Raw genomic sequence first — 18,977 nt, 5'->3', positions numbered from 1 at the left:
AAACACTGGTTGTCATGCAAATAACCCTTCAAGCACCAGAGAGGAATCAGAAGACAAAAATGTGGTCCACTTCAGACATTGCAGACCTCATCATTTCTATTCTAATTTTTTCCCCACTTTATTTGATTTTCCTCATTTTTATGAAACAATTTCATTAAAATTGAAATGACCCTGAATATTTTTAAAAATATTATCTTTAATATTAATATCATTATTGAATGAGAGATTTCTGAGAGACTACTTTCTGTATATTTCAGCCCTTTAGAGTGCTTTTTTGTCCATTAATTTAGACACTGCTGTTAACACAATGTTGATAAAACATCAAACAGAATACTCTAAATTTAGCATATTAAAACTGCATTCAGGCTGACAAACAATCATTTACATGATATGACATACTGCCTACTGCCAAGCTTATCAAAAGACAAAATCATATATACTGGACTCTTAAGACAACAAGTCATAGTTAAAATCGTTGGAGAAAAACAGTACCTTTAATTACATAACAGTGTTACTATGTACATCTTACTACATTAAGGACAGTGTAATGCACCTATAATTTAGATCAATACAAAACTCTATAATACAATACAGCACAATAAAGTAAATAGCATAATAACCATCATTACACAAAATCTGCCAAATACTAAATGGAAATCTAAACATTTGTCATTGATATCGGATATTTTAGCAATCATGTACATCACAATTTACAACAAATACTTATTTTCAAAAACCTATTTTTTCAAAACATCTCTAAGATTTAATGTTTCAAAAATAATTCCACATAGTCATTATATATATATAAAATAATATAAATATATTTTAGCATAGAAGCATCATCGTTCCAGTTAGACTGCATTGTGATGAATCACACTGGCCACATTGTGTCACATTTCTCATGTGCTTTTTGAGGTGCTCCAAGGATGTGTACTAGTGAAATTTCCAATGGGCAACAATCAACACCTAGCTAGACTTCTCACAATTCTATACGAGCAAAGACATTTACAAAGTACATATTACAAATTACATTCAACTGCATATATGAGTTTTTGAGGGTTGCACTGAATTACTTCACAGAGACGGACTGGCCACTGGGACTGCTGGTACAATTCTCCCTGTGCTGTGCAAGCACAATTTTAGCAACACTAGTCAATCACACAATTCAACCAATAACCAAGCTTATTTTACTTTTTAATGATTTTAGATTTTTGTCCCCAGTTAACTTTAATGAAAAACACCTATCAGGCATTCTTTAATGTCAAAGACAGTGCTAGTAGTGTTATAATAAAAACGCTACTCCAATCAGTTCACTTGTCACTGTCTAACATCAAACAGTGCTGCCTAAAATTTGTTAGTGTGCCATTAAAAACAATATTAAAAAAAAGAGTCATACAGTTCACACAATTTAGGAGGTGGATTTGGTGGAGCAGTTTGAGCTTTCCTCAATGGGCCACTGATTTCTACGCTTACCTCTTTGTGTACTGTAAACTATAGTTCCAAAATGATTTGGTGTTATTTTGTGAAATTAGGTTCAGAAGTTTCATCATCTGCATTGTTTTCAAAGTTTCACAGTGTTTCTAAATCACATCCAGCCTTCTGATTAAGTAACAATGGAAAGTTTGCATATCAATACACTGTATTATATAGTTATTCAGTCATACTCAGTTCTCAGTTCATAACATGAATAGCTGTGGTGTTCTATAATTTTTTAGATAGACAATCAACATTTTTCAATTATGACCCAAAACGTAGGAACTAGAAACCGTACAATAATGAGGTAACACAACTTCTGAATTTGAATCTTTATATGAGAAAACACATTCTCAGTAAAGATTAGCAAGCACCAAAAATGCCAAATATGGCTGGAATTCTCTTGTGAAATCGCTGCATAAAATCTGTCTGGAATGGTTGATATATTACTAAAGAAGTTCTGCTCTTTGTAATCTGGTTATACAGATTCCCTAAAAGGCACTTTGAATCTCAGTAATATTGCTATTTGCATTTCTATAACTGAGTAGGTTATTAAAGAGCTCTGAACTGTTACAGAGCATAGGTTTTGTTATTAGTGATTTGTCTACAATTCATGTTTCATTTTACAGACTGATAGTTACAATTGTGCGTATATACACCAACTTCACAGCATGTCCATTTGAGGAGAGGCCAAAGGCCAATATAAAAGTGCATTTTTAAAATATGCATGGTCGACTTTATTATTGCCCTTTGTGATTCAGGGACGTCCTTGCTGTTGCAATAGGGCAAGAAGTCCTCCATAGCTTCCAGTTGCAAAGTGTTTACCTAAGGTCACTTGCTGGGGTGCAGAGAGCACGTAGTCTCTAAGGAAGGTCAAATGTTACAATAGGTCAAAAAATTTCAATATACAGAGAACCAGGCAGGTTATTGTATGCATAGACAAAGTTATTGTTATTTTAACTGTCTACCACAGTATATTGGAGATGAAATTAAATAATGAATATAATAATTTTCAGCTTTAATTTGAGGGTATTTACATCCAAATCGGGTGAAAGGCGTACGAATTACAGCACTTTTATATGTAGGTCCCCCGATTTTAAAGGACCAAAAGTAATTGGACAATTGGCTGCTCAGCTGTCCCATGGCCAAATGTGCATCATTCCCTCATTATTTCACTTACAAATAAGCATATAAAAGCTCTAGAGTTCAAGTGTGGCATTTGCATTTGGAATCTGTTGCTGGTAAATCTCATCAGACCTATCAGAGAGATTCAAAAACATTAGGTGTGGCCAAGTCAACTATTTGGTCTTAAAAAGAAAGAATGCACTGGTGAGCTCAGAAACACCAAAAGCACACCCAGAACACCATGGAAAACAACTGTGGTAGATGAGAGAAGAATTCTTTCCCTGGTGAAGAAAAACCCCTTCATAACATTTGGCCAGATCAAGAACACCCTCCCTGAGGTAGGCGTATTAGTGTCAAAGTCAACAATCAGCTGAAGCCTTCACCAGAGTAATTATAGAGGGTTTACCACAAGATGTAAACCATTGGTAAGCCTCAAAAACAGGGCCAGCAAGTTTGCCAAAGAACATCTAAAAAGGCCCGGAAAGTTCAAGAACAACATTCTACGAACAGATGAGAAAAATATGAATTTGTACCAAAATGATGAGAAGAGAAAAGTATGAAAAGGGAAACATACCATCTTATCTTATGGCATGGGCATGTATGGCTGCCAATCGAACTGGTTGCCTTGTATTTATTAATGATGTGATGGCTGACTAAAGCAGCAGGATGAATTCTGAAGTGTATAGGGCTATATTATTGGCTCAGATTCAACCAAATGGTTCAACACTCATTGGACGGTGCTTCAGAATGCAGATGGACAATGACATGAAGCATACTTCAAAAGCAACCCAAGGCAAAAAATTGGAATGTTCTGCAATGGCCAAGTCAAATCACCTGACCTAAATCCAACTGAACATGAAGACGGAAGGTAAAATGTCCCAAGAACACAACGGAACTGAAGATAGCTACAATAGCAGCCTGGCAGAATATCACCAGGGAAGAAACCCTGCATCTGGTGATGTCTATGGGTTCCAGACTTCAGGCAGTCATCGACAGCATAGCATTTGAATTAAGAATGACAATTTAATTTATGATTATGGTAGTTTGTTCAATTACTTGCGGTCCCTTAAAAAGGGGATATATACAAACTGCTGTAATTCCTACACCATTCACCATTCATATTTCATTTCAACTCCAATATATTGTGGTAGTGTGTGTGTATATGACTAATTACTATAACATGATCTGGAATGGCAGTAAAGCCTTACATTTCAGTTTTGTTCTTTTAGTGGTAAAAACCACTTTTAATAGTAAATCATGCAGCATTCTGTCTGGAATGGTACATACCTGTCTCAGCGAGCCACTGGAAGTGAGCAGCACATAGATCATCCAAAGAGGAACCAACAGAGTTGAAGAGAGTGTGAACCACCAACCAATAGCGTAGCCCCACCAGGGGTATTCAATAACATTGTTATACTTCAGAGGAGTGAATTTGATCAGAGAGAAGACAAATGTACCCTAAAGAAAAAAAGAAACCTTGAAAAAGGGGTTCTTCAAGGGTTCATAAAATTGTTAAGGTTCCAAAAAAGGTTGTATTTGGAAATCTTTCTTGTAGGGAAACTTTGCCATACGATCTACTTAGAACCTTTAAGGGTTTAAGGACAATCCAAAGAGTGTAACATTGCATATGTAACTTATAAATTTGTACAATTTTATTATCTTTACAAATAACACAAATGAAGTACTTTAAAAATAAAGCATATTATGCAATAACAGCTGTGAAGAGCAGTAAAACTAACAGAGCATTAAGTTTACTAGTGTAAGTAAATCTGGATCCATTAATGGGTCCCTGTAACTTTCAGAAGATCGTAATAAGTCATATTATCGGAATTACAAACAATATATATTTAGTAGCAGATGTGCTGAGTCAGATTTGTTCAGTAACCAAAATGTAAGAACCCATGTTGTGTTACAGAGATACTCACAGCGCAGAATAGAGGGGTGAGGTACTTCCAACAATACTTTATTAAGAACAGTGGCTTATATCCAATCATGTCCTCAATATTATCATAAAGACGATCAGCACCTACGAGAAATGAATAGGACTTTAACATGTTTCACAAAACTACAGCAATATACCAGGGGTGTCCAATCTTATCCACAAAGGGCCAGTGTGGGTGCAGGTTTTCATTCCAATCAAGCAGGAGCCACACCTGATTCCATCTGTTTAATCAGCTGACCTTGGCTTTCAGTAGACTCGAGTGTGACTTCTGCTTGGGTGGAATGAAAACCTGCACCCACACTGGCAATTTCCAGAGAAGACTGAACACCTCTGATATACACCCTACCATAGTGTAGGCCCCTGGTTCTCTGGTTGCCAAAGTGGAGCCTGCGGATAAATATTGAGGGGTCCCTAATTGCATTGCTTTAAAAAAAAAAAGAAAAAGGAAAAAAAAAAAAAAGTATAATGGTTATAATTTCATTATCATGATTATAATCCTATGACTGGTCACATGAAATGAAAGGGGTTAATCTAAAACTCAGTAACTAAATAACAAGTATAAATAATTTTAATTAAATTTAACTGCAATTTTAAAACCAGAAAGTGCTGCTAATATGGTATACAGTGTTTCAAATTATTGGAACATTAAGGAGTAAAAAGATCTAATGGCTCAAATAAAATGATATGCAGATAATATGAGGATACATATTTGCTCTATATTGTAATATCAAGTTTGCACTGTGTACAAGGTCCTTGGAACTTATTTTACTCTGGAAAAAGTTTGAGAATCCCTGCTGTGTGCAGTATACATATAACATATCTCCAAAAGTATTCAGACATTGCTTCTAGAAAGTGGATTTGGCTCATTAGTCAGCCTAAGTTTTTAGAGCCAGGCTCACGCACCCCACAAAGTCTTTTTTACCATGCTGAAATGCCAAATAGTGAAAATCACTGTTAGACAAGTGACTGAAAGAATAATGGTAACCAACTGTGAACTTCAGCCTGATAAAATGTGTGTACAAGTAGTTATGAACTACAGTCTGAATTTTGTAAAATATTCTGAGATAAATGACAGGCAAAGGATCTAAATATAAAAGTATATGTCATTTAGTTGTCAGTAAAATGGTTTGATGATTTTACAGTTGGCAGTTTGTAGATCAATTTGTTTTGTGATCACTAATGGTGAAAAACCCATGCATTTAAGGGTTGAAGCACATTCGTTGTTGACACAGTGTTAAACTGTTTGTGCAGCTACATAATCTCCAGGAAGGCACCTTTTTAGTAATCTTGTTCATCAAATTTCAGCATTAACCTGCAAGTAATGTCATTATGAAGTATAAATGTCTTATTGCACAACTCCACTGCCAAATGGTATGACACGACATGCAAACCCAGAGTTTAGGGCCACAGTATGTAGTGTATAAAGATCAGTTGAAACAACTGCCTCTGACAAAAAAGTCAGAGGTAGGAAATTTGCTATCAGAGTAAATCACATCACACCTGACAGAACCTTGCATTTTGTGAATACCTTGAGAACACTGCATGCCTGGATATGCAAAGGCAACTGATGAGGAAGGCTTTTAATGGTTTGGCATTCATTGCTACATGCTTTGCTTCTCCTACTATGTGGGACCAGACCCTGTCTGGACATTTTATGACGAACTGGAATGCTGTTTGACAACCAGAAAAGTTTCTGACCAACAAGATATTTGAAGTCGGCGGGAATGCAGTGTGATCCCTTGGGTCTGGGTGTGTGGTAATTTCAGACACTCACTCTCTATATGTAACAAAAAAAGGGGTCAAAGGTTTTGAACTCTCTTCAAGTTGTTTCAATATTGTTTCTGCTGGTATTTATCAGATTACTTACAAGCTCCATTTTACAGAGTCGACTATTTTGCCTTGACTACCTCTCATTTGAACCTCTCTCTTTTTCTCTCTATTTTGGCCTGTCCATCCTACTCTTTCATCATACTCTGATTTGTGTCACTCTCTCACACACTTCACTTTTCTATTTTTGCATTTTTACATGTAAGGGGGCAATCTCTCTGTTCTTATGCAATGCTACATGCAATACTGTCTATTTTTCCAACATACACATATAACCTATTTGCATAGTGACCTGTTTCTTAAAAGTTAAGCTGGTTACTAGTCAGCAGTAGTTAAGCTAATGGTACTAAAGGAGTAAAACTACTTTAGGGTGAACTCATATATATAAAATGCATAACTTTTATCTTTAGAGAATAATTATTGATATGCTGGCAAGTAGCTTACGTCTAATACATCCATATAAATTCCACCTCTCCTGCACTTCAGATTTCTGCCACACCTGATTTTGTCTTGCTGTGTTTTGGCGTGCTGTGTGGCCTCATAAGATCAGCAAAGCTCAAATAAACACATGAGTATAGCTGCTGTGTTACGTTTAGCCAAGTACTAGATGCTTTAGTTTAGTTCAAACCAAGCAATATGTAGTGGAGAGGTCTTTACAATACTTCTTTTATAACTAGAAATTGTAATTATTTTATGTGGAGTACTCACCATACACCCACCCTATACACACTGACTGCAGAATGGCGAATAACAGAAGTGTCATCCCACTGCAGCAATAGTAATCAAACAACTGGAAAATATACAAGCCGCCCTAGAGGACGAAGCCGAGAGTCAGAATATTCAAAATTTACTTTTTTAAAAAGTACTTTCACTATTCAACAGTTATGGGACCTGTCTTAAAAAGGTTATTGGCATAAAAGAAATTCACTTTCATGTTAATCTAATGTTATTCACTTTCATGTTAATCTAATGTTACTGCAATGTGCTTTTATATTGACTGTTAAAATACAATGCTAAGAGTTTTATAATAAGTCTACATTTGTCTATGAAAATGAAACGTAATTTCAAGATGACTTCTGAGCCCAGGGCAGGAATGCATAATCACCTCCGTTACCATAACCAGGCCAATCAGGAAACACCCAGAACAAATGATGAGCAGGAATCCTTTGCGACGATGACCAAAGAGGAAGAATGAGGGGTACATGTCAGTTACAGCAGTCATCAGTGCCTCCAAACATACAAACTGAGGAGTGTTAGACAGAACAAAAGTGTTCATGTGAATTTACACTCCGATGAACTGAAGTTAACAATGGTAAGATGTGCATAGGACTGCTTTTAATTGCCTTTTTTGCACTCACCTCACTGTCCAGTCCTAGCAGAATAATCATAATGAAGAAACAAATGGCCCATAGTTGTGGAACAGGCATCATTGCAACTGCCCGGGGGTATGCAATGAAGGCCAAGCCTGGACCTGGGAAAACAAACTACATTTTTTAGGGACGATACTTTGTCACCACATCAAACTTAGCAGATAGGTTAGATCTTCAGTCACCTGACTCTGCCACTGTTGAGATGTCTGTCTTCTGCTCATAGGCCATAAAGCCCAGCACAGAGAAGATGGCAAATCCAGCCACAAAACTGGTTCCACTGTTCAACAGGCACAGATAAATACAGTCCCTGCAAAGATACATACATACATATATATTATATGTGTATGTGTATATACTGTGTGTGTGTGTGTATACATATACACATACAGACATACACCTATCAGCCATAACATTAAAAACACCTGCCTAATATCATGTAAGTCCCCCTTGTGCCACCAAAACAGCTCTGACCTGTCAAGGCATGGACACCACAAGACCTCTGAAGGTGTGCTGTGGTATCTGGCACCAAGACGTTAGCAGCAAGTCCTGTAAGTTGCAAGGTGTTGCCTCCATGGATCGGACTTGTTTGTCCAGCACATCCTGCAGATGCTTGATCGGATTGAGATCTGGCCCCATACGCAGCAAACTCTGTGTTCTGACACCTTTCTATATTAGCCAGCATTAATCAGCAAATTGTGCTATAGGAGCTCTTCTGTGGGATCGGAACAGACTAGCCTTCGCTCCCCATGCGCAACAGGTGAGCCTTGAGCGCCCGTGATCCTGTCGCTGGTTCACCGGTTGTCCTTCCTTGGTAGGTACTAACCCCTGCATACTGGAAACACCCCCACAAGACCTGCAGTTTTGGAGATGCTCTGACCCAGTCGTCCAGCCATCACAATCTGGCCCTTGTCAAAGTTGCTCAGATCCTTATACTTGCCCATTTTACCTGCTTCCAACACATCAGCTTTGAGAACTGACTGTTCACTTGCTGCCTAATATATCCCACCCCTTGACAAGTGCCATTGTAACAAGATAATCAATGTTATTCACTTCACCTGTCAGTGGTTTTAATATTATGGCTGATGTGTGTATACACACACATATATATACATACACACACACACACACACACACACGGTGTGCGTATGTATGTGTGTGTACTGTGTACACGCATGCATGTATATACACTCAAACACTTTATTAGGAACACTATACTAATACTGGGTAGGGCCTCCCTAACGGGCCAAAGTGTCCCAAGAAAACATTCTCCACTCCATTACACCACCTCCACCAGCCTGGACTGCTAATAAAATGCAGGTTGGGTTCATAGATTCATGCTATTGGCGCCAAATTCTAACCCTAGCATCTTTGTGCCTCAGCGGAAACCAAGATTCATTAGACCAAACTACATTTTTCCAGTCTTCAACTGTCCAATTTTGGTGAGCCTTTGCCCACTGCAGCCTCAGCTTTCTGTTCTTGGCTGAAAGAAGTGGAACCCGACTGTTGTAGCCCACCTGCCTCAAAGTTTGATGTGTTGTGCATTCTGAGATACTTTTGTACAGAGTGGTTATCTGAGTTATTGTTGCCTTTCTGTCAGCTCTAACCAGTCTGGCTATTCTCCTTTGACCTCTCTCATCAACAAGGCATTTCTGTCCACAGAACTGCCACTCACTGAATGTTTTTTCTTTATTGCACTATTCTGAGTAAACTCTAGAGACTGTAATGCGTGAAAATACCATGAGATCAGCAGTTATAGAAATATTCAAATCAGCCCATCTGGCTCCAACAATCATGCCACGGTCAAAATCACAGAGATCACAATTTTCTCCCATTCTGATGGTTGAGGTGAACACTGCCAAAAGCTGCTGGCCCATATCTGAATGATTTTGTGTACTGCACTGCTGCCAGACAGTTGACTGATTAGATAATTGCATGAATGAGTAGGTGTACAGGTGTTCCTAATAAAGTGCTTGGTGAGTGTATATATTCATTTTATTTTATTTTTTTCCTATTAACTTAGTTCACTCACTTGTAGCAGTTATTATTGTACTTGTTGTAGCTTCCCAGAGCAGTGAGGCACCCAATGCAGAGAGCGTAGGAGTAAAAAATCTGCGTTCCAGCATCCATCCACACCTACATACCATGAAAGAAAGAAAGAGTCTTCAGTACTCAGTGACCATCTGACAAAGCAACAGCTGCAAACTCTTTAATGATGCAATGAATCCCTAATCATTAAGGATTAATTTTATGTACATTTGGAGTCCAAACCCTTCTTATTCATAAATTCTCCACAAAATAGCCTTAGCTTATACAACTATAATAACAATACTCTTTTTAATGAAATGTTAATTGCTGGTAATAGTAAGAGAGGGAATATTTATGTTTCTCCCCATCCAGTCTATTTTATATCTAACTCAGTGTCTCCACATACCTGTGGGTCTGTGAGGCGTGTAGGATCTGGGTAGAGGTAAAAAATGATGCCATCGACAGCCCCAGGCAACGTGAGTCCACGCACCAAAAGCACTGCCAATATTACATAAGGAAAGGTAGCAGTGAAATAGACCACCTGAGAAAGTAAGAGATATCAGTCAAAGTAAGTAAAAGAACATGCCACAAATTTATAAAAAGTTACTAAAGCCATAATGAACATCTGAATTTTCTGAATAAGTCTCTTGAGGCTCTCACCTTGCCTGTAGACTTCACTCCCTTCCACACACAGAAGTAGCAGATGATCCAAGCCAAGAGGAGACACAGAGCCAGCTCCCACCTCACATTGCCCAGCTCATACACACTACCTGTGAGATTTAGCACTCTCCTCCTGGAAAACACAAACCATACTTGGGCGATTACCTTCTGATACATGTAATAATACAATAGATTTATTGTAAATAAAGTATAAAATAACTCACTCCCAGAACTCTTTAACAGGTGAAGTTGCATTCTCTGGTATACTCGAGTTGCATAAATCGTCCATTTTGTCAAATTCAGTGCATGTTTCTGTTGATGAGAGAAGACACAACCAACCATTCATGACTTTTTTCTAATACAGCACATGCACATAGGGCAATATTCAAAAAAATATGGAAAGACATTTAAGGGGCAATATTAATATTATTAGAAATAAATTAGAAATATGACGTTATGAATTTATATTTATATGAATTGTCTTCAAAGTGCGGGGGTTCTTAAATGTTTTGCAGCCAGGTATCCTTTTAACTGTTAAACTAGACCCCCTCAGTACAGATTTTATTTCATTAACATACTCCAAATGTTTAAATATTAGGCATATTATTTACATGTGTACAGTTATAATTCCAGTTTCTTATTGGAGCCAGAATTTTTTTTTAAAATTAAAATAATAATTATATTGTAATTTGCAGCCTAACTTACGACATCAGAATACAAAATTAAAAGAAAAGAAAGCTTTGTGTGATCTCTTCTGTCACTTCTCCTGCAACTCAACAGAAGATATAGCACTTTTCACACCTATTATACAAATATTAGGCTATTTCTACTTCATCATGTTAAAAACAATGTGCTGTATAAAATGCATTTTTGTCAAAGTTGTCAGCCAACTAATGTTTGTGGAATATACATTGTTAAACTGACAAATATGCAGTGAAATAACATGATAATCATGACCAGGCTCTTTTGCAAATCCAAACTGCCAACTCCTAATATAGCCCACAGTTATTTTATTTGTACCAGTTGTATTAATTATGAGTGGTATATGTTAATAATATAAAATACCGGTATTCCAGGTATTGCTGCAGGTAGCCCATGGCACCTCAGCACTAAAGGAAGAAAAAAGATAGAAGAATGCCCAGGCCAAAATGATGATGTAGTAGATGCTGGAGTACAACACGACCACTTGAGTACCATAGCCCAATCCTACAAAAAGAAAAAAAAAAGCATCATCTGACATTTATTTTTTCTACCACCCTACATACAATGGAGGTAAAAAGTCCACACACCCCTGTTAAAACAACAGGTTTTTGTGATGTAAAAAATGAAACAAAGATAAATCATATCAGAACTTTTCCACCATTAATGTAAAAATTACAACCTGTACAATGCCACTGAAAACCAAACTGACACATTTCAGTGAAAAAAGATAAAAATAAAAGACTTAGAATAACCTCATTGCACAAGTGTGCACACCCCTGAACTAATACTTAGTTGTAAATGTAGCACCCTTTAGTCTTATTACATCACTCGGTCTGTTTGGATAAGAGTCCATCAGCGTGGCACATCTTGACTTGGCAATATTTTCCACTCTTTCTTGCAAAAACATTCTAGATCTGTCAAACTGTGAGTGCATCTCCTGTGCACAGCTCACAGGTCACCCCACAGATCTTCAGTTGAATTCAGGTCTTGGCTCTGGCTAGGTCATTAAAAAACATTAATTGTGCACAGCAATACAGTCAGTAATTGTACACTTACACACTGCACGTCTATAAAGCATCTTCAAGCTTATCCATAGTGGGGCTGCAGGCTATCATTCCAACAAAATCAGAGCCACACTTTCTCACTGACTGAAGATGAAGACCAGCATGTACAGTCAGGCTTCTGTACGGTTTGAATGCAAACCTGCAGCCAAGTTGCAGTCCTTTGAAGATATGGTTCCCTGATCTATATGTATGTTAAATATGCTGATAAAATGGCCAATGAGGTTCACTGTATTGTATTTATTCATTGTAGGTTTTCGATAATTGTTTTTGAGGATTTTCTATGTTTAAGTAATAAAGGGGCCAATGAGTGGTCACTAGAATGTACAAAGTGACATACAATAAACTTAATAACTACTAAAATATTTCAGGTTTCAAGTTGATGACTTCTGAATAATAGTATGCATGAGTAAAAGGTACTCACGTATACTACCCCTTAATACATTAGAATACTCATTTATATTGTTATTACTTATTTTCTATCCACTAACACAAGACTGTATTTGACCAGATGCCTTAATAAGAACTATAGCAAAATATTTTGTAAAAATACAGTTTCCTTTAGTTCTACAGTTTCCTTTAGTTTTTGTGGGTCTGGAAGTAGATGCCAATTAATCCTATATTTAAGGAAAAAGCTAAAAAAATATTCATACACTCATACACACATACATTCATACATTTTAGACCAGATTTATTTAAGGCTCATTTTTTTTAAAAGCATAAAGCCTCACCTTCAAACAAGGGGCAGATTTTCCTCCAGCAGGTGATGCTACCCTGACTGGTGTACTGACCCAATGATATCTCCATGAGGAACAGTGGAATGCCACAAGCAAACAGGAAGACCAAATATGGAATGAAAAACACTCCTGAAGAGCAAAGTAACAATTTTAGGCAAGGCAAGTTTATTTATATGGCACATTTCATAAACAAAGGCATTTCAAAGTGCTTTACATAACTAAAAGCAAAATAAAAGAGGATATGGAGGGCTTACAAGAGATACATAAATAACTAAAAAGAAGTTTGAGGTATGGGAAAAGAAAAGTGTTTCATGTTTGGCCATGCTCTCTACCCTGTCAATCACAGTGACACTAGTCAGTCGTGTGATCTCACATATGCAGTAGAGGGCAGATAGGGCTTTCCTCCGAATGTGTTACGCTGCCCTCTGATGCAGCATAAACGGCAGTTCAAAAAGATGCGGTTGGCTCTAAAAAAGCTCCTGTATGATAGAGGAGAGCTGACTGGTGAATGGGAATTTGCAGGTGATCAAAATGGGGAAAAAAGGCCAAATCTGTCATATCTGAGATCATCTGGAAACTAGTTAACCAGTCCCTAGTGAGTCTTCAAGTAGATCTGAGATTTTGGTCCTAAGTGATTGCATGATTTATCCTATCAAATCAGCTCAAGGAATTTGAAAAGGAAACAATGTCACTTTGGGGTGGCTGGAGGATTCCCGAACTGACATTCACGCCATGCTGCATGCCACCTGTGTACATTGCCACAAATGCCCGACAAATAGAAATGGATCATGAGGTGGAATAGCATTTCCTTGTGGGAAATGATCTAGTCTCTGTTTTTCCACTAGGAGGCAAAATTGAGCAATAATCTCATGGCCATAAATTAAGTTACTGGCAAAATGTCCTAATCATGCACATTTGCAACTAATGCAATTCTTCATTAGTAAGCTAAAAATATGACCATGTATCTTTCCAAAAGAAATAATTTAGAGGTTTCAGAGCCAAGGAGGATGATATGGGATGATAATGCTTATGCAATCAAATAATGACCAAAGATTTTTTCACCACTTTAATATTATGGCAATAGCAATAATAATTTAATAATAATAATAATGATCTGGCCCATTTGAAATCGGACCAAGTTTAATGTGGTATGTTACCTAAAATATGTTTTACACTCATGGTCTAAGATTATTTTATGATCTATGGTGTTGAATGCAGCACTGAGACCAGTAGCACCAGCACTGGTGTCTTGCCAAATATGGTTCACAGAGATATAATTTTGAACCTTTTATAAAGGTAGCAGTTTCAGTTGTTAAAAAAGTTCAAAGTGTAGAAGAAAAGGGAATTCGTTTATTAATTAAATCAAAAAGTTATGTGATGTATTTCAGCTATGTATTATACACTTTATATCATAAAGGAACTACTTTCTGATTTCTTGATGATCTGAATATTGCACAAAGAATTGTTAATTCTGTACACTTACCGCCTCCATTCTTGTAGCACAGGTATGGGAACCTCCACACATTTCCTAGACCGATGATTTGCCCAGCGACAGCCAGGAGAAATTCAACCTTATTTGACCACTGGCCTCTCTCTTGAGTTTTGCTCTTTCTATTAACTCCTGATTCTGGACAAGACAATTTTAACTGCACCTCTGGATCATAATTCATCTCCATATCTCTGAAAGAAGGTAAAACATTAGATATCTCCATTGTTATGGCTACACAAGCATATAAATTAAAACAAAATAGAGGAAAGAGAATCCCCAGTGACTGAACTCTCTCAGGTTGCAATCATTTCATGCTTCTTAGGTGGAGTTAAGCCTTTTAGCTGTTGAGTTACCTTTAAGAAAAAAAAAACACTGCTGAAACTCCTCAAAAGTTAATATTAACTTGAGCGATGTTTGAAGACTTCAGCGGATGATGCGAATTAAACCATGAACAAACCTTTGTCTTTATAAGCAGCTCCCTACACTGTCCCTGTGTACAGCTTTATATAAGAAAGCATTCATCAGATTTTTTCTTAGGTTTTCTAAGAAAAGTCTTTGATACTACATTTAAATGTTTTTTAAGTAATGCTGTTTTATGTAAAGAGTCTATTCAATGACACAGATTGCCTGCCGACCAAATTACACCCTGCTTTAGCAGTATGTGGTTGGAGTAGCAGCCAGTATTTTAGACTCCGATCCAAATATTTGCCACATTAGTGCAGGGCTACAGATGACAAATTCAGCAAGAAAACAGTACAGAATTTGATGTGCATAAGGTTTTTTTTATAGCTCTGCAAAATGCACAGCAATATGACCTTTGCTTTTTATATTGTGGTAATTTTAATATAGATTATGGAGACAATCATAAAGCCAGAGGTCAGCTTGTCCAACTCCTTAAACATCTTTTATAGGTCAAATAGACTGCTTCTTCTTGAACTTCAGCACTCAGTGCAATTTGTTAATAATTCATTCATAGCCAAACTGTATATTATTTATTAACAGATTTCTGTTTTAAATAAGGTTTCATAGGTTTCATTTCAAACAAAACCTTGACAATGTGTAATAATCTGTGTTATACCTTATGTGTTCCACTGATATGCAACATACAAATATCTCGTAATTGTGGGTCTAGATAATTTTCTTGGCTTACAGCCACACAATATTTTAACACTTAATTACACCAAGCTTCCATTTAAATTGGTTGTATCTTTGGAAACAAAATGGTATATTTAGGAACATTACTACTGGCATTCCTTTAACTAGCAGAATCATGAGAACACTATTAAACATAGTCTGCCTTAACTATTCACTATCACCAGACCATTTTCTAATGTTTCCCTCTCTGTAATGACCCACTCAGTTGCACTCTCTAAATACTGTTGCAGAATATACATGCTAGCACAAAACAAAAAATACCTACACACATACACAAGAGAAACCAACAGGAGAATCAGCACAACATTGCAGGAATGTATACTTTTGGTTTGGATGCTATTGGTTTTGGTTTGGTTTCACACTGCACATAATTAAATGAACCAAAAAAAGGAAAAATACACAGGCTGAGGGTGTGTGCTTCTAAAAACATATTTGTAAAATTCTTTCATTTATCAGAAACATGGTGATAGAAAAAAGGTAATCAAATATTTGCCTTTGCACATAGAGGTAAGAAGAATCACCTGAGCATGGAGAACACAGAACTGCCACTCAAAAAAATTACTAGATCATTGTATAAATAACTAGTTTAAAAAATGTTGCATTTTGTATCCATTGTTTATATTCTCTTTTTGTTTGCTGGCCCAAATATCCAGAACACATCACATTTCTGCAGTGCTACAGCTCTGTCCTTTGACTCAGTTTACACCTTGTGGATCAGTTCAGCAGCTTTCATCTGCAAAATATTGCACACAATCCAAAATACACTGCATGTTTGGTTCTCCTCCTCCAGGTGGTTTGACTCAAAGTCAAATTGCCTTCTCAATACAACCATGACTGAGTGCTTTGTTCTCATCTGCCTGAAGGAACCACACCAGAGGGAAACACATCAGGGTTTTAATCAAAAAGACAAACCTCTGCATATGAGAAAGCACCCTAAGAAATTTGATAACTCATAAGCCCTACTGTGATTTGGAAGTATTTTTAGTCACATTTGATTGCTTTTCACTCTGGCACTGACATGAAAGCATTCAAAAACTGCACCCTCACTGAATGTGTGTAATGACAATCACTGCTGCACTTCCGGTCAGGGGTGTTTTAGAGGTCCTACAGGCTTTGTCATTAGCAAAATTGACATAGCAAACAGCCAATCCTACGTAAGGAATAAACCACAACGGGGAGTGGTGTTATAGGAAAATAATCCATGATGGGGTGGTGTGATGCCCAATGCAAAGCAGAGCTTCTGTTACCATTTTGAAGTTGATAATAGCAACTCCTGAAGTGCTTTATTACTCTTATACCACAGCAATTTCACAACTATATATAGGTGTCAAATTGCTGTGGTGTAAGAGTAATAAAACACTAATTAATATATATATATATATATATATATATATATATATATAATAACCTCCTCGAAGTAAGTTATAACACCAGCCTCCCACTCCCTTTAGTTAAGAAAAACAAAACAAAACAAAACAAACAAACAAAAAAACAAAAAACCCTCAGCCTGTCACTTCACGTAGAAACCACAGAAATGTGCCTTGGAACAACACTGAAACCCAAGATTCCTTCTGCCTTCCATAAACAAGCTTCTTTTTTTAAATTCATTAAATAACTTTTTATAACATAAACGGATTTAAAAAAAAAAAAAAAGACTTGGGCTGTGGACCCAATTAATTGTGGGTCATTACAGAAAGAAAGTAAACTTCATCAAACTTCAGCGATTAGTGGTTAACAGCTTTATGTAAGGTGAAATAATAATCATTATATGACGCATTTCCATTATTACTTGTCATTATTATTGCCCACTATTCAGGCAGCACTAAACTAGCTGGCGAGGCGTTTCAGTGATAAATGGTACTAGGATGATGTCATAGCTGACTTGTTATCTAATGTGACACTCGCATGTCGTTGTACAGTTTGTGCAGGAAGGACGTGGAATTGTCCGAATCACAACTAAACACAATGTCGGATTTACAAAGAGACTTTTTCCTCCTGGTGAGAGGTACACGGTTATCAAACGACCCACTCGAAATCAACTACGTGACTCTTAACAACACGCTATTTAGATAAAGTGTAATTTGCTGTCAGTTTACGTTTGATAGAGGCACTATAAAAGCCAGGAAGAAACACAATGAGTAACAGCGCCTTCCCCGTGCCCTTTAGCCTACATATTCGGGGCATAGGGACACACACACACACACACACACCACAATAGGCTACAATTCACTTCCTTAAGTGACGCAGTGCAAAAGCAAATGCCCCCAAATGTACGCTACATACTTACAGCTAACGGTGAGAACCGAGAGAAAGCGAAAGAATAGTGCTACCTGATGGAAGCAGTTGTACAGAAGTTGAAGAAGCCACTGCTGGACGAGTTTGGCTGGGCATGAAAAAGCTGAAATAACAGCTGAATTGATCTGGTATAGTCGCATGAACAGCCTGTCTCTCTTTTCTGCTCTGACCTCGAGTTAGTTCATAGTCAAGCTTGCGAGAGCGGCATAACACGTGCGTCTATTTGAAGATGCATTTGCGCCTGGCTGAGGCGGGGCTTATTCAGAGGCTGCGGTCTCGCCATCAGAGGTCCCTGGTCTCAGTGTGATCTCCGTAGGAAAACAAGCTATTAAAAGATATTAAACATTTCCACTGAATTGTTTTATAGGGATGCTCAGATATCCTGAGGAGAGCTGTATTTGTGTCGCAGGGCTACCTTTCGGCCAGATACCGGTGTAAATTATAGGAAGTAGCGTACGCGAAGCGAACCTGTGACTATGGAAAGCCAAAAGGGTCAAATAGAAACCCTTCAGGTTTATGGCTCAATTACTGACTCAGCCTGGCACCGTAAACTGACTACACAACCATACTTGTTTATAACTGTAATGAATATTATATAATAGAGGAGATCCAGGACTGTTTCCATAATTCATTTTAGACCATTTGGTTGTCAACAGTCAGACTTTAAACACTGGCTTTATTGCTTAATTACATACATCTACAACCAGTTTTGGGTATATCTAGGGTAAGATTAATTTCAAATTCCATATTCAGACAGCACTAAACTAACTGGCAATGCATTTGAAGTGAAGTGACTTGTGGCCAAGTATGGTGATCCATACTCAGAATTTGTGCTCTGCATTTAACCCATCCAAGTGAACACACACACACACACACACACACACACACACACACACCCGGAGCAGTGGGCAGCCTTTTTTTGCTGCAGCGCCCAGGGAGCAGTTGGGGGTTCGGTGCCTTGCTCAAGGGTCTCACCTCAGTCGTGGTATTGAGGGTGGGAGAGAGCGCTGGTCATTCACTCCCACCACTTACAATCCCTGCCGGCCTGAGACTCAAACCCACAACCTTCAGGTTCACTTTCAGGTTGCAAGTCCGACTCTCTATCCACGACTGCCC

At 37.6% G+C, this 18,977-nt stretch overlaps 1 protein-coding gene across 3 annotated transcripts; it reads right to left on the bottom strand.

Annotated features, from left to right (window-relative positions):
• Window positions 1–475: 475 nt before the first annotated feature.
• On the bottom strand, window positions 476–18,426 carry LOC113527532 (sodium- and chloride-dependent GABA transporter 2-like). Of its 3 annotated transcripts, none has more exons than XM_026915455.3 (15): window positions 17,897–18,423; window positions 14,406–16,423; window positions 12,917–13,051; window positions 11,488–11,628; window positions 10,647–10,734; window positions 10,423–10,555; window positions 10,169–10,303; window positions 9,767–9,870; window positions 7,920–8,044; window positions 7,726–7,838; window positions 7,473–7,610; window positions 7,076–7,178; window positions 4,524–4,624; window positions 3,886–4,056; window positions 476–2,336 (listed from the first exon to the last, which is right to left on the bottom strand). In XM_026915455.3, the coding sequence occupies exons 2-15, from the start codon at window positions 14,632–14,634 to the stop codon at window positions 2,295–2,297; spliced, it is 1,758 nt and encodes a 585-aa protein (XP_026771256.1). In that variant the 5' UTR covers window positions 14,635–16,423; window positions 17,897–18,423; the 3' UTR covers window positions 476–2,294. The 3 variants fall into 3 exon arrangements, with proteins under 3 accessions (XP_026771256.1, XP_026771264.1, XP_053083169.1); XM_026915463.3 differs by having other exon boundaries at window positions 14,406–14,602; window positions 17,897–18,420; XM_053227194.1 differs by lacking the exon at window positions 14,406–16,423 and having other exon boundaries at window positions 17,897–18,426.
• Window positions 18,427–18,977: the final 551 nt, after the last annotated feature.

The sequence above is a fragment of the Pangasianodon hypophthalmus genome, chromosome 2 (genome assembly GCF_027358585.1).
Source record: "Pangasianodon hypophthalmus isolate fPanHyp1 chromosome 2, fPanHyp1.pri, whole genome shotgun sequence".
NCBI lineage: Eukaryota > Metazoa > Chordata > Actinopteri > Siluriformes > Pangasiidae > Pangasianodon > Pangasianodon hypophthalmus.
This window is presented reverse-complemented; position numbering and strand designations above follow the sequence as displayed.

Bases quoted from the DNA above. Each gene is read 5' to 3' on its own strand.
- LOC113527532 (XM_026915455.3), bottom strand. From the start codon at position 14,634: ATGGAGATATCTAATGTTTTACCTTCTTTCAGAGATATGGAGATGAAT. The intron at 10,735-11,487 runs GTATTTTATATT...TCTCATCAACAG, and splicing joins CAGCAATACCTGGAATACCG to AAACATGCACTGAATTTGAC. The intron at 7,839-7,919 runs GTGACTGAAGAT...TTGTTTTCCCAG, and splicing joins CTCAACAGTGGCAGAGTCAG to GTCCAGGCTTGGCCTTCATT.